Source organism: Oryzias latipes, chromosome 9 (genome assembly GCF_002234675.1).
Source record: "Oryzias latipes chromosome 9, ASM223467v1".
Classification (NCBI taxonomy): Eukaryota; Metazoa; Chordata; class Actinopteri; order Beloniformes; family Adrianichthyidae; genus Oryzias; species Oryzias latipes.
Window position 1 is genome coordinate 5,870,131 of NC_019867.2, and position 15,923 is coordinate 5,886,053.

The following is a 15,923-nucleotide window of genomic DNA, read 5'->3' on the forward strand; positions in this document are numbered from 1 at the left end:
TCCACTTAATTTAACCTGCTCGACTGTTTGTACGGAAACCTGCTTGATGGACGTGCAGCTTTCTCTGGTCCTGTAATCCTGAACTCTGAGCAACAATAAAATCTGATTGAGGGGAAAATGTTGGGATGTGAGGTATGTGTGTGTGTGAACTGATCATGGAGGGCCATGGCTGCTCAGATGCGAAAAACATGATGAAACCACACGCTGCACGGGAACAGATGGTCATTATTTTAAGTCTCTACATAAAACTGTTTTATTGTTCAACATGAGGCATAATATCAAGGTCTGGGACTAGGAAAAGGTAGGAAAAACTATTGTTTTGTGGCTCAACTGTACAGCTTTCACTTCACTATTGATGTATGATGCAACAGTTGACATCTCTATTCTAAATATTTTGTCAAAATGTGTCTAAACATCTCTAATTTCTCCTTGGTGCTTGTATGACTGCAAAGCTCATAAAACATGCCGCAAGGTATTTACACAATGTGCATTAATAAATTAAATATTAACTGCTCAGGACACTATCCAGTTTTTTTCTGTCTCAGACCTTGGAAAAGGGGTTTCATGTTGAACAAAATATTTTTAATTATTGATTTGCTCTTCAGTTTTTGGACTCTGGCTAAAATGACAATCATGTGTCAGAATATTCTTTAAAAGGCCTGCGTGTAGTTGCCTCAGTACAAGCATTACAGTAACACAGTAGCATTACAGTTTCTGTGCTTTAAAAAAATGCTCCACAGCTGTGAAATGATTTCCATGATAGAAATGTGTTTTTAGCAGAGTGTAAGATGAATAAACTTTCTAAAAAAATGTCCTGCAGGGCATCTCTTTCTAAGTGTTCTACAACTTTATAATACTTAGTTTCCTATGTATTTTACTGAAAAGTCTGATCCAGTAAGACTCCATAAGGCAACACACAAGGCTGAACCCTAAATAGTAAAGAAATCATTGGATATTTTTCTATACTCCAATAATATGTATTTTACAGACATCTATATTGATATAGACAGTTTTTTTACAGTTAATAAATATTAATGTCTTTTATATGAGCTCACAGAATGTTGGCTGTTGGGAGTTTTCATGGAGAAGCTCAGAAAACACCACAAAGGTCTCATTTTTCACATATTTCACATACAGACAGAATAGATAGATAGATAGATAGATAGATAGATAGATAGATAGATAGATAGATAGATAGATAGATAGATAGATAGATAGATAGATAGATAGATAGATAGATAGATAGATAGATAGATAGATAGATAGATAGATAGATAGATAGATAGATAGATAGATAGATAGATAGATAGATAGATAGATAGATAGATAGATAGATAGATAGATAGATAGATAGATAGATAGATAGATAGATAGATAGATAGATAGATAGATAGATAGATAGATAGATGACATCACCTTGTCCATCGTATCCATCAGATTCCTGTTTTGTCAAGCATCAAGTTCCTTTGATGAGCGTTTACTCCTTTTTCCCAGAAGTTCGGAGTTTCCCTGCGTTTATGTTCTTATGCTGTTGTCATTACACGCCCGTGTATAAAGGATATATTGTCCTTTTAGGGGTAATTTACATTCCCAGCACTTGACCTACATAATGCTCCGCTGTGGTTCTCTCTGACATGACTGCATTTTTTTCTTTTTTCAAACTGAAGTCATAAACCTGAAAGAAAAGTCTCACAGATTTCTCTTCATTCCTACTCGTTTGTTTGGTGCATAAAACCACATGGACGCGCCTTCATTGTTGCTCAAGTTCCATTACAAAAATGTGTGGGACTTGTCCAAACACTAATTAAAAATATATATTTTAAAAAATAATTATTTTGGAAAGTTGGAGGAGTAACAAAAAACCCAAAATTAATAAATAAAAAAGTCAAGTTAGAAAGTTTTCAGATAAATCCTCGCTTTGGCTGTTAACAACAAAAAAAGGTTAAATGACAAAAAAAAAAGCATCCAGCGTCTCGGTGAAAACGTTGCTGTATCTCAACAAAACCAAAAGCAATTCCACGAAGGACAAATCATTTCCTCCCTTGGTGCGACTGGTCCAACAGATGCGCCTTTATCATTTTGGGTTGCTTTGGAAACCTGTAACAGGCGTGCCTCTCACACGAAAAACACTTACTTACACCGAGTTAAGTGGACAGGAGGAAATTGTTAAATGGAGCAAAATTACAAGAGAAAACATCAATTGAGGGTGCCAAGTCTTTAGTGGACTAATCGACATTTTCACCTCCCACCTCCAAAAAAAGAACCTTCAGACATAAGTCTGTATGGGTTCATGAAAAAATCGTCTAATAACTCGATGCGGGAAGGGTGACCCAATTAAAAACTGTATTTGACGTTTGTTAAAAGTACAGAGCAGGGAGTACAGTTGGTAAAGGTTTTGTAATTTTTAAAATAAAATACTAGTCATTGTAAGTAAACGTTGCTACCCAACACCATTTATATAACAACCATCAATAATAAAACACATAGGACACATTTTTAAACATTTTTTGTAATTTATTTAACTAAGCATCACTGATATGTACTAAATATGGGGCAGTCGTGGTGCAGTGATAGGGCGGTCGACCTCTGATAGGAATATTACGGGTTCAATTCCCACCTTGCCCACCCATGTGTCGAAGTGTCCTTGGGCAAGACACTGAACCCCACCTTGCCTCTGGTGGAAGGTTGGCGCCAGTGTTCAGCAGCAGAGTTGCCACCAGTGTGTGAAACTGTGTGTGAATGGGACTGTGACTGTAAAGCGCCTTAGGCCTTCGAAGATGGTAGAAAAGCGCTATATAAGTTTATGCCATTTACCTACTAAAACATGAGACCCTTTGACATCTAGAGGTAAACTAACCAGTTATTCTAAAAAAATGTTTTAACTTTATTTACAGTGAATCCATTTTATTATTGAGTATATGATGGGGGGGGGGTTATACATGTGAAGTACAAAAACATGAAAAAGAGGAATGTTGAGCTGAATATCCATGTTACCTTGCATGCTGCCTGACGTCTAGTATTACTACTTTCTTTATTAATGTAATTATGAAATAGCTATTGTTTATTTATCAAATGTACTGGTGACTCTGATGAGTGAGAGATTTTTAAATACATTTTTAACAGTTCACCGGTACCTTAAAAAGACACCTCTACAATGTTCCTCGCATGAGAGCGGAACGATGAATACAGCGGTTCGTGTTTCTTCCGAGCTACTACACCGTAGGACCGCGTTGGGGCAGTGACGTGGTGGCTGATTACTAAAGTACATCTTGGACAGTTGACGCTAATTAAGGTGTGGTTCGGTTATCTGAGCCGTTCGCAACTCACCATCAAGCTTTAATTAATTTGAAACAAGTGATTCTATTTGCTTTTTTGACCGGAAATTTATCGCTCACTGCTGATTTGCCTGGTAAGTTGTCTCGGGCCTCAACCAAACTAGTTAGCATGTTTGGCTAACTTCTTCTGCCGGGTTTCAGGAATGTAATCGAAAGTAAAATTGATGTACGAATATCTGTCTGATTGATTTCATGTAACATCCACATGATTGTTTTTTTAACTAGCTGGTAATTGTTAGTGGCAGACAGTATTTTCACTCTTGAAGGAAGTTGGCCCCCTCTCTTGGCCATCCAAGTTGTGTTGGATATTTGGATAATGCTTACTTCTTGTCCTTTTAATCAGATTTGATCCGAGGGATAAAAATGAAACTCTATAGCCTGAGTGTCCTCTACAAAGGAGCGACCAAATCAAATCTGTTGAAAGCGGCCTTTGATCTGTCCTCCTTCAGCTTCTTCCAGCGTTCCAGGTGAGTTCCACTGACCGTAACTAAAGTTTATTTTGACTGTACCGGAAGTAACGCACAGACCGCGTTTGAACTAGAGGCCTCCATGAACTTAAGCTTTGCTTTGTTGTCATCATTAGTGTGCAGGAGTTCATGACCTTTACCAGTGCCTTAATTGTTGAGCGAACGTCACAAGGGACCCGTGCCTCTGTCAAAGAACAAGGTAACACTGAGCTGTTTTTCATTATTATACATTAATCATAGCAAATGCCTTATTGTTATCACAGTGCCTAGGAAAAACTGTCATTTTTTAAACTATAAATTGTAGTATTATAAGAAGGGAAAAAAGGAATACAAACAGAGAAGAATGTATTGTCGACCTGAAGGAGTTCATTGTCTCCAAAGTGCTTTTTATATTCCCACAAATTCATTAGTCTTTTTTATGTAGCTATAATGTAGCTAGGACTATTTTCTAATAATACCTAACAAAATGATGTTTGACAGCTAAATGTAAACTTAAAAGGAGACTTTGATACTAAATAAAAATCACAGATGTTAGTTCTGTCTTCCTAATCCACTGTTTTCTTCTTTTGATGTTTTATATCTTGTGGGGTTTGTATATTAACAGGGGTGGAACAATTGATCGTATTATCAATTTTTGTTCCTATGATCCAACCAGACCTGTCTGAGGCAAGTTGTTAATTGAATTGACCTACACACTATTCTAAAATTGTTCCAAAATATAATAAATATCAATATTAGAAAATACCATTTAGATTTTACTACAACGAAAAACCACCAAGTGCCATCTCAGCAGATGACGCACAAGTGATGGCAGCAAAAATGGATCAATCCATCATTACAGTCCAATGTGTGGAAGTTTTGCGAAGAACTTGTTCTGTCGACAGTTTTATCAGAAAGCTACATAAGATTTTAAAAATGGAAACGCATGATCTACGGATTTACACGTACCTCTTTAAGCTGAATGTTTGGCCCACTTTGAGCCTTTCCCTGTTAGAAAAGAGTTTTCATTGTTTTGGCGATTTTTATTTTAATTGTTTTTGTTTTATTTTTTTAGAGTATTTGTGCCACGTCTATGTGAGAAATGACAGCCTGGGTGCTGTGGTCATCGCAGATACAGAATACCCACAGAGGGTCTGTTTCACATTGCTTGACAAGGTAAGTACAACATACATTTTTCAAGCAATTGACTAAAGATTTTAAAACTCAAATCCTCTTGATTTCTTTTTTTGTTCTTTCTAGGTGTTAGATGAGTTCTCCAGGCAGGTGGACAGTATAGACTGGCCAACTGGTAGTCCTGAAAAAATAAACTACAAAGCCTTGGATATTCACCTGGCTAAATATCAGGTCTGCTTTGCTATACCATTGAATGTCTATTCACATATCTGAACTGGAGAAAAGGAATAGTTTATTAAGTTGTAGAGTTTACTATTAGAGAATTTTGCCAAACTTATTTTTCGAAACATGTTACTGAGCTGTTTGTTCTTTTTTCCTCAGAACCCAAGAGAAGCAGATGCGATGACTAAAGTACAAGCAGAGCTGGATGAGACAAAGATCATTCTGGTAAACTTCCCTGTCTTCAGTTTTCACTAAGTTCTGAATTCTTGTACTAAATCTACAGTTTAAAAAAAGCGAACTGGTGTTGCACAACGTGTGCGTATTGTGTATTTCTGTCCATTTGTGACAAAGTGAACTTGTTCACAGGCATTAAAATTGATTGACGACCATGATGGCGCCGATCTATATCCGTTTGAGCTATTAGCTCCAGCCTTGGTCGTAGCTAATGCCGAAGCTGACTTCAGGGGCAGTGAACCTGCAGGAATACGGTTGAATAGTCTTTCTTTGTTTAGGAAGGTTTCTAACAAAGTGAAATGACCCAGAAATGTCAACCTTGATGAAAACATGTCAAACTCTCTTAACACAGTCAATAAGCTTCAATGCTTACTTTAAATTCTTCTAGCATAGATGGACAATCCATGTGAGAAAAAAAAATACCTTTTCATATTTAGAATTCACTTTTATACGGTTATTTTATTTGAGCAGAAATATCTTTTATGAACTATAAAGTACTCTTTCTTTTTAATATTTTATTTTTCCCTACTTTTCCTTGAAGATTTGGTGTTTTCTGTCGCTGTGAAATAAAACTGTAGAAACACTAAAGCAATTTGACTTTAAACTAAGAGGTGGAAATAAACAGTGTCTTTGCCATTTTTGAACAAGAGGCTCAAAAAGATGCCATCTGTGGACGTTTAACGGTCAGCAGAACCCGGGGCTCTGGACGCAGCATCATAGAATGTTTTTCTGGTTCTGATTTCTCAAAACTGCACATCTTTCCCCATCACAGGATTCGATACATACATGGTCCACAAATCAATGAATAAAATATTTAATTAACTTTGTGACAGTCCAGTTCTTTCACCTAAATGGATACAATCTAGATATTTGTTCTGTATTTGGCGTTTTCAAAACTATAAACAAACATGCCTTTTAACAGAGACACTCTTTTTCTTTCCTACTGACTTTAGATTTCAAGCAGCAACAACGGCTTCAGCTTCAACATTAAAACTGGCCTTTCGGGTCTTTTAGACTGTAGACTTTAATTTATTCAGGTATTTTTTGCAGTGCTTTGGAAAAAGAAGGGTTTAATAAACACGGCACATCCTTCGCTGTGGAACGTCTTCAGACAAATGAAATGGATCTGACTTGGTGGAAGCAAGCTTGTGATTGGACGTCTTTTTGTTTAATCTCATGTACAGAAAAAGACGAGTAAAGACACAACGGGAAGAGAATCTGACAGTTCCACAAACTGATCATGTTCTTACAGATCTATTTTATAGCTTTTTACCAACATAATCTTGTATTTGTGGTTTTCAACTGATAATGCTGTTACACGCACCGTCTTTTTTTTATCTGCATGTATCTGAATCCTTTACATCCCCACTTAAAACCTTTTTTCCACCACTAACTGCATTTATTCATTTTTCAAACACTAAACTGTTCCTTATTTTTTGAGGCCCAGAATTGAACCACCAACTGATTTAGCTGGTAATTAAATTTTAAGCACCTTTTAGCAGTTTGTCAATATAAGTTTTTGCATAAATGTGTTCAAAACAACGCTCAAGTGCTATAGTAAGCAATTAATCACTAATATGCTTCACAAATCTATTGTTTTTAGACGGAATATAAATTTATTAGTAACAAAAATGGAATAGATCGGATAAATATTTGTCCTGTTTTTTTTTTGGGGGGGGGGTCATGAGCTCATTGGAACCTCTGTTTCTGTTTTATGATAATAAAGCTGTTGTCTTCTGCAGCACAATACTATGGAAAGTCTGCTGGAGAGAGGAGAGAAACTGGATGATCTTGTGGCAAAATCAGAGCACCTGGGAAATCAGTCAAAAGCCTTCTACAAAACTGTAAGTCCTGATGACTTTTAGCTCAGCTGTCCTTACCTAAATAAAAAAAAATGTAAAAGTTGTTCTATTTCTACAAAAAAAACCAAGCGTGGCATGTGTGTTCTTCTATTTACCCTCCAGGCACGGAAACAGAACTCGTGTTGTGAAATCATGTGATGTCTCTGCCTTGTCCTGTTGGGACGCGCCTCTCTCTGCCTTTCTGCTTGTCCTACAACCCCCATCATGCATCAGTCACAAGCTCTTCACAAGGACCTCGTCTCAGATGGAGCACCAAGACGAGAGCGGGAAAGTGTGGCCGGTCAAAGAGTGCCGTCTCTGGATTGGGACTGATGGGGGCTGAAGGAGTGATGAGATGTAGTCGGAAGAATTTTAATTTAATAACAAATTATCCTTCACCTTTAAAGGCATCTGTGTGATCAGTACCAGCCGAGGACATGATGGTGTGTGTGTGTGAGACTATGTGTACAGGACGTGTGTGGTCAAAATATCTTCAAACCATTTAATGTTGTCTAGATTGAATCTGATCTTAATCTCCTAAAACAGTTGAAACGTAATAACCATAATTGTGCTTTTTCCTCATGGAAACAGACAATCTTGTTTATGTAATCATATGTTTTGCAGTCCGATTCTCAACTGTTTTATTTTTTTTTCTTCAATCAGAACTCTATAGACCCACTGGGTGGTGCTGTTTGATCACATTGCGGTTTAAATGAGTCTCGTTGAGCTCAATTAAATATATATATAAATATATGAAGTGTCAGCTTGGGGGTGCGACACCAAAGTCTCTCTGACTTTTACCTACATTTCTTTGAAAAGTTTTGCTTTGCTGGATTTAGTTACAGAATTTTTTTTCTTTTCTTAATTTATGTGGAAAAAAATGATTAGCATTCCCATTCGGCTGTATTTAAGCGAGGCTTAAAGCTGTTTAAACATGAAGTGTTAAATGTAGCGCTGGCATCAGTGGGGAGTTTGTGCGTTGTTAAGTCGTCCGGACGGTTGTGTATTTGCCACGCTTCATAAAATGAGTTTAAAGTATGACTCTGAGGTGTGGATTTTAGATCAGATCACATTCCAGGCTTAAAAACTTTATTTTTGTCACTGTGAGCACAGTTAAGTCTTATAGGGTACATTTAGCTTCTTTGAGAACTCGCCGGTTTGAGGGGAAGCGATGCCTTTTGGTTGTGTGTTTTAGATGTCTCTTTCACTCCTTTTGTAGATATACATGTGAGGTGCAGACTGCTTTGATTGGAGTGCCAGTGTGTTTGGAGAAAAATGTCTGTTTGCTCTTTCTGCTTTTACAGTATAACATTGGTGCAATATGTGCAACTCTTTGCAAATAAAGAGGAAAAACCAGTTAAAATATTTCTCACTATACTGACATAACATTAAAATGTATACACACTTTTGTTTTGACTAACACACATAAAGATTGAATTTTTGTTTTTTTTTCAATCTTTAAGTTAAATGAAATCCTTTGTAAGATTTCTGAACTTCTGTTGTAGTTTCTTTGCAGTTCAGGTCTTACATAGATTATTAAATAGTGCATTCAAGATTTTTGATCAATGTCTGCTTATTAAAACCAAATGTGTTCAAATACATTTTTGTTTGCGCTAAAAAATTAGATTGGGGGATGATGGTGTAATATTGGTTAATTCGAGGCTTTTATTTTGACTTCTTTATTTTTGACTTTTAAACAACTGTAGTGTTGTGTACAATGATACCAATATTTTTTGAAGACGCCCAAGATTTTATACATTTTAAAATCTAAGATTTATCTGAAACAATTTAATTTATAATTGGCAAAATATAAATTACATTTTTCAATGCTGCAAAGAAAGTGCTCATAAGAGCCACTCAGCCACTTCAAAGACTGTGCTTTACATTTAAGAGCATGTTAATAAATATATTTGGAACTTAACATTTGTTTTTGTTTTTTTCCTTTTCAACCTCCAAAGGGATCTAGTAGTTCAAGAGAATGGATGAGTTACAGTGCATTTGTGTCAAGATAATTAAAGTAAATTTTGTACTATTTCAAAAATGCAAAATTTCACTTAAATTGTAGTAAATGGCAGTTCCCTTTTTTTTTTGCATTTCAGTAGGCTAGGGCCACCATACAATAAATATATGAGAATAAAATTATAGGAAAATCTAAATATTGCAAGAATAAAGTCATAAAATTAAAAGAAGGCAATTATTTATTAGAATGAAATCTTAAAGTTATGATTTAAAATGTCATAACTATACAATAAAATTGTTTTTTCTTTAAATATAAAGATAAATTTATGAAAATACATTTACAAAAATGTAAGGCAGATTCAGAGAGGTTCTTAAGCAGTGATGTCCTGCAACAGAAAGAAGCCTAAACAGGTTACATTTGATTGTCTTTGTTGAAACATTTTAAAAGCTAACTGTAAAAACTTTATTTTTAAAACATGACTTTGACCTTGTAAAATAATTATTTTCTGAAGTATAATTTTCAATTTCTATTTTGAATAACTGTACGACCTCAGTAAGATTTTGGATTTTTTACTCGAACGTTTGCAACTTCTTTTACAAAATTTTATAACTTTATTCTTGGAAAGGATTTATTTTTTTTCTCTCATAATTTTACAACTTTTGGCTTTTTTAACAATTTTATTCTAGTAAAATATTGACATTTTACTCATAATTGTACCACTTTATCCTCATAAAATTTTGACATTTACTTATAATTTTACAACTTTACAATTTCTTTTACGACTGTATTCTTATTTATTTGGTTGTTTATCTGTTCTGGTGGCTTAAATATCCCTTCCTACTCAAACAAACCAAAAAGATGCATTTAATGACCTCATCCCACTAAAAACGGGGCTTTTTGGACCATTCGACTCTCCGTAGATTGAAGATCCCAGCGCCAGGTATCAAACGCGAACTCAAAGCATGAAAACGGAGGTGGAAAACAAGTAGTTTTGCTAAATAGTCGGATCGGCTGTCTTCTTAACAGTGATAATGAGGGGAAAACACGCTCGAGTCTCTGTGAGGATTTAGCTTTTCTACAGAGTCCAGCTGCTGCAGAGCCGTAACGTAAGGGTACCGTGAAATTAAAAACTCTGTTGATAACCTTTTTTGGCAAAAAAAGGTCTGCAAAAATTTTGCAGACGCATTTTGTCGACTTCTTTTCTTTTTCGTTCAAATATAAGTGACATGACTTTGTTTCCGTGTACCAGAAACCAGGTTATTTTAATTTTCGTTTATTGCAGCTGATATTAACGACAGGTCAAACGAAACCATCAACAACATCCTGCAGTTTCTGTTTATTTAAAGCACAGTTTTTTTTTCAGATGGTTGAAGTGGAAAAGACTGAACTGCTTTTACGCACGTTTCAAGGTGGAAATGGTGAGCCTTCCTTCACTTATCACTGTGCTTTTGATTTTAATGTGCTTATCTGCATGTAAAAGATAAAAAAACAAACAAAAAAGCAACTTTTTCCCCACATAAGCAGGAGAGACTGCATCCATGAAAAAAAAACAATTTATTGCTTTTTTCAAGCAATTTTTAGCTATAAGAAAAAGGAAAATACAAGAAAAATACAAATGAAACATTTAAGATAATTACAAATGGATTAAAAAATAAATACAATAAATAGAAACAAGTCGGGACTTAAAATGGAAATTAGCCTAAAAATCTTATAGACTTGCTTTTGTACACATTAATAAACGCAGTACTTCTCTTAAGTAAACAAACATATATGCACTTATACTGGAGATGAATTTACAGTTAATTTTTTTTTAATGACGTGTGCTTGTAAATTGTTGTTAAGGATCTTCTTCTTTTTTGTGAAGTTTCCAGTGAAGCCTCCTGTCCTTCCTGCACTGAGGGATCACCAAACAGCAGCAGTGGAATTATTCCTGGTGAGCTCCACGTTTCCATGGAGTCTGAGCTTTCAACTCAATCTGTGTTTATTTTTGAGAAAAGAAAAATCACAAAATGACAGACTAATGATCATTTCAGTAAATATAAACAGAGATATCTGTAAATTTAATTATTGTACAGCAGTTCTCCAAAACAAAACATGTATGTTTTGGAGATCGATGAACAGACTATGCAAACCTGGACATTTGGAAAAATATAAAAGATGTAAATGCACCAATGTAGTAAGATGTACAGTGTACAATAAGTAAAATGTTCGCTTCTGTTACGCCCCTTTTAATATCTAGTGGCCCTAGAGGAGCATAACATAAAAAGTAAAGTTTTGGCTACCAGATTGACTTAACAAAAACACCAGAATAACATCTCCATACAAAAGGTATAACAAATTTATTTACAAATAAATTAAACAACAAAAACTAAAATTCAATCAAAAAGGTTTCAGGGTGAACCAAGGCCAAAACAACAAACAAAACCCCACCTAACTGAAATCTTGTAATCTTAACGTTAAATCAAAGACAAACACTAACCTCCATAAACTAACAAAAACAGGAGAGAACAAGTACTAAAGAAAATAGCAGTTCACCCCTACAGCTTTACTTAAACAAAAGTCCAAACAAAACTACAGAGTGGGCCTAAATACAAAGAACTACAAAGTACAAAATTAAATGCAACACACAAAACAGTTGGAGAAGTACAAAGCAAATGGAGAAGAGCGCAAAGCTGCAGTTGAAACCGGCTGCAACCAAGCTCCATTCTCTCAGGCTGGTGGTTTTAAGGCTGCCTCCATCAGCTTGGGTCCAAATGGAGACCACACCTTTTCCAGCACACCTGAAAATAATCACAAACAAACAGACACACAAAGATCCGCAAAAAACACAGAATTCCCACTCTGGTATAAAAGAAAATGCACAAAACCCAGAACAAACAAAACCAAATACGGCCACAGCCGTAACAACTTCTCAGGCATTAGATGCAAATATACATAAATAAATAAATGTGTAATTATGTGGCTGGAATGAAAGGGTTGAAATAAAGCCTCTTTAGATTAAGCGCAAACTGAATGCAAACCACAATAGAAATGTGCAAAAGGGAAGGAAATTTTAAACATTTATTGTCCACATTTTTGGCCAGACCATTCTTGTTTTCAAATTCTTGTCAGTTTGCAGTGAAAGTGATTTTTATTTTCTGTTTCCTTTTTGGAAATAAAATACCATCTAAATCTGTTTAAAACGTCCTGGTCACGCTTCCCTGCATTTGACCTGTTGCTTTTCTTCTGTGCAAACAAACGTGTTTTTGAATGTTCAGGGATTGTCGCGGCCACAGTGTTCATCACTTTTTTGCTTGCTCTCTACACCGTGCTCTGGAGGTGCATGACATCGCCACGGCAACGGTAAAGAACCCACAAAAATGGGATAGTTTGTAACTTCAGTGCGACCTTATCAGCACAAAGATCCTGCAGACTGATGTTTGTTTGACAGCGTTTTACTTGTCCGAACTTTGTACAGCAGTTGATCACAAACGCACATTTCAGAGGACGTGTACTGTTGCGCAACAAACGTCACCAGTATTCCTGTACACCCCCCCCCCCCCCCCCGCGCATTATGTGCCTGCAAACTTTCAAATGCAAATATCCCACATATGCAGTTCATGTATACTTTTTAAAGTGTATAAATATTGTTTTATGTCTTCTTTATGTACTTGTTTGTTGCAGTTTTTGTTTTTTTAGCTCCTTTTTTTTACTATTAAATTATGTCCTGCTTCTCCACTATTCCTTTTAAATTGCCTCCTGGTGGCTAATGATGTTTCTGGATTTGTACTGTGACATAAACAGACATTTGTGTCGTTTCAGGAAGCGCAGCAAAGTGAGGGCAAGACTGAACAAGAGCTGTGCCGTGTGATATTGTGTCATCTTTTTTTTTTCTTTTCATAATGACGTTCATTCAACCAGGAAGTTTATTTTCCTTTCACTGCTCGTCTGACTCTGAACTCTGTTCTTTAGAAAAGTTACACCCACCAGGTCACATCAGGTTCTGTTTGATCACAGATTTGATTGGGGGGTGTTTCTCAATGTTTCCTCCAAATGTGCACAAATCAAGAGGCAACAGGTTTAACTCCCTCTACTGGCAATTAGGTTTTGAGAACATTAAATAGTGGTACTTTTTTAGTGTTTTTCACCTTCATTTATTATTTATCGATGCCAAATGAGTTATTTCTCCATTAGTTTCAATTTTTTAATTATAAAAGTATCTAAAGGCCCACTCTGATCATCTTTTGATCGATTTTTAAAAGTGTTCTCAGTGGTATTTTAAATATGATTATACCACTTTCAGCCATCGTCTTATTGTAAGACGTACTTTTTGCAGAACCCCGCCCCCTTTCCCATCCTTGTTGCAGGGTGGAGCAGGAAGCTTGTGGTCCGCCCTGCATATTTTCTACGTCTTAAAGAAGCTTTTCGTCTGCTCTTGATTCACAATGATTTAAATAAAAAAATATTCCCAATTTTTATAACTTAATTTTCTTAGTATATGTTCTCTATCGTCAGAAACATGCAACAAACATGTTAAAAACACAATTTTCGTTATGTTTTAAAACATTCATTCTTGAACACTGGCGATGGTGATGATCAAAAACAGGAGGAGAAGGCACTATTTCAAGCTATAAAGAAAAACACACTTAGTGCAGTTTTTGTCGGTTGTTTAAAAATGAGAGATGGCATTTTTATTGATTCCTGTTTTGTTGCAAATTTTTTAATAAAGTCATTTTTTATCTTTGCAGCTAAAGGTTATACTCATTTCATATTTAAATATGAAATGAGCATTAATATTAATTTTTAACATATTAAAATCATCAGCTGTTTCTGTTCTATTTTATCTAATAAAATGTTTATTTTTATGTGATCCAGTTTCCTGTTGTGACCTGCAGTGTTGAGCACTTTGTGATATTTTTTTCTTCTTTCCGTGAAAAGTGTTGTATAAATAAACTTGCTAACTTTAAACTGAACTTTAAGTCTTATTGATGTAATAGCATCAAACTACTCCAACAATATTGTAAATTTATATATATATATATATATAATCGGAATGCTAATCCACCAGAGTAAAATAAAAAAACAAGTGCTTTGATACATTTTAATTCGAATAAAATCCATTTTTTAACATATTTAGTTGAGATTTCTAATTGCTCTGCCAGAGAATGATAATTATAAAACATTGAATTGAAAGGGCTCTTTCAGTACAGACAGAAACAATGTACACAATAAATTTACCAAAAAATGTAAGATGACAGTGCTTTATTCACACTTACCACCTCAATTCAATTCAGTTTTATTTATAGCCCAATATTACAACACAGTTGTCTCAACAGGCTTCATACCAGTTATTGTACAAAACATATTCATTATGTGTAGCAACTGACGTTAAACTGTGTTAATCTGATCTGTGTTGCTATCCTCTTTTGGCGTAAAGCTCTTCTGTTGTGTTCTGTGTTTACATTGGTGCTCCAGTCAGATGAATGTGATTCCACTCCGCCCTTGACAGTAGGTTAGGTAGAGGAAGCAATAAGTTAAATACTAGCTTGGGCCAAAAAAATTTAATTGATTTGAAAAAAACAAACAAGCGGGATTGCAAGAGTCAGATGGTAGTAATTTCTTTAAATCAAAAACAGAGATGTATCCTATGCGTCAAATTCAAAGTTCCTCTGTTAGCAGTTTCATTTGCTGAACATCTCAGAGCTCAGTGATCTGAAAGCACATCCTGCTTCTGTTTCTCATCCTCATGCTCGTCAGGAAGCATCTGGCCATAAGCCGTCAGCTTCATCTCCACTTTTCGGAATTCTTCATCTTCCGTCAGGAAATGTGCTTCTTGGTTTTATTGAGTTCAGCTTCCGCCTCTTCTTTCAGCAAGCTGTGTCTCTGGAGCTGTCTTTCAGACTCCAGTCATTTCCTGACTCCTTCAGGAGGAAATTCTTGTTGTACTTCCTCGGTCTGAGCTCAGCATCTTACCCACTTCGATCTCTCAGGTTGGGATGGGCAAGGATTTCAGTGTCCAGCTGCTGTTGGCATGGAAACAAAATGAAAAGTCCAACCTTTCACCATTTATCTAAAGTAAATGCAGTTTGTGTGTTATGGATTTTTGAAAATATATTCCTCCACTTTCGAAGCCTCATGTTTACAACTTAAATGAATCTCCTTCAGTTATTCCACAGCCATAGCCAATGCTTAAGCATTTCCGGTTAGTTCCAGATGCTTCCTTTTGAAACCTTGGACCCGTGCCTCCACCGTTGGATCACACACAATCATATCTCTCAGATTTGTTTTTACAAAACCCTCCTCCTGTGTTGGGCTATACATGTCTGGGGAAACATGGATACAAAGTCTGACAGGCAGTCGGCAAACAAATGGAGCTATCTTCAATCGAAGTTAAAAAAGCTCTAGTCTCTATCTAGCTCATGAGGAAGGTCAAACACTTGCATGGACACATTGTTCACATTCACACCTGGAAGCAGTACAAGCAGTTTTACTTGTATGGTTCTAGAGGGTGGGGTAAAACTGCAGGGTATCTGTCCCATCCAGATTTCATCCAGTCAGTGCAGGGCTTTGAACCAGTAATGCTTCAGCTGGAAGTCCAAATCTATGACCATCAAGCCATGACTCATTTTAGTAATTCCAGCCTGAATGGCTGACTTTACAAGTTGATCTGAGAGTGTGCGGTTTGACACCCTGTGCCTGTATGAACTAGGGTTGTGCCGATGGACGATATCATCGTCCATCGTGATGGGTGACTGACATCCCGATGGAGAGA

At 36.0% G+C, this 15,923-nt stretch overlaps 1 protein-coding gene and 1 long non-coding RNA gene across 5 annotated transcripts; both read left to right on the forward strand.

Annotated features, from left to right (window-relative positions):
• Positions 1-3,172: 3,172 nt before the first annotated feature.
• On the forward strand, positions 3,173-9,133 carry ykt6 (YKT6 v-SNARE homolog). Of its 2 annotated transcripts, none has more exons than XM_020705739.1 (8): positions 3,173-3,292; positions 3,679-3,802; positions 3,919-4,001; positions 4,857-4,957; positions 5,042-5,146; positions 5,297-5,362; positions 7,114-7,215; positions 7,336-9,133. In XM_020705739.1, exons 2-8 carry the CDS (start codon positions 3,699-3,701, stop codon positions 7,369-7,371), a joined length of 597 nt encoding a protein of 198 aa, XP_020561398.1. In that variant the 5' UTR covers positions 3,173-3,292; positions 3,679-3,698; the 3' UTR covers positions 7,372-9,133. The 2 variants fall into 2 exon arrangements, with proteins under 2 accessions (XP_020561398.1, XP_004072204.1); XM_004072156.4 differs by having other exon boundaries at positions 3,201-3,409.
• Positions 9,134-10,001: 868 nt separating this feature from the next.
• LOC110015603 lies at positions 10,002-14,119 on the forward strand. 3 transcript variants are annotated; one of them, XR_002290826.2, is made up of 6 exons: positions 10,002-10,112; positions 10,199-10,278; positions 10,536-10,590; positions 11,037-11,105; positions 12,430-12,514; positions 12,974-14,119. It is a non-coding gene; the product is annotated as an uncharacterized LOC110015603 (long non-coding RNA). The 3 variants fall into 3 exon arrangements; XR_002290825.2 differs by having other exon boundaries at positions 10,025-10,284; XR_002290824.2 differs by having other exon boundaries at positions 10,031-10,278.
• The last annotated feature ends 1,804 nt before the right edge of the window (positions 14,120-15,923 follow it).

Bases quoted from the DNA above. Each gene is read 5' to 3' on its own strand.
- ykt6 (XM_020705739.1), top strand. From the start codon at position 3,699: ATGAAACTCTATAGCCTGAGTGTCCTCTACAAAGGAGCGACCAAATCA. The intron at 4,002-4,856 runs GTAACACTGAGC...TTATTTTTTTAG, and splicing joins TGCCTCTGTCAAAGAACAAG to AGTATTTGTGCCACGTCTAT. The intron at 4,958-5,041 runs GTAAGTACAACA...TGTTCTTTCTAG, and splicing joins GTTTCACATTGCTTGACAAG to GTGTTAGATGAGTTCTCCAG.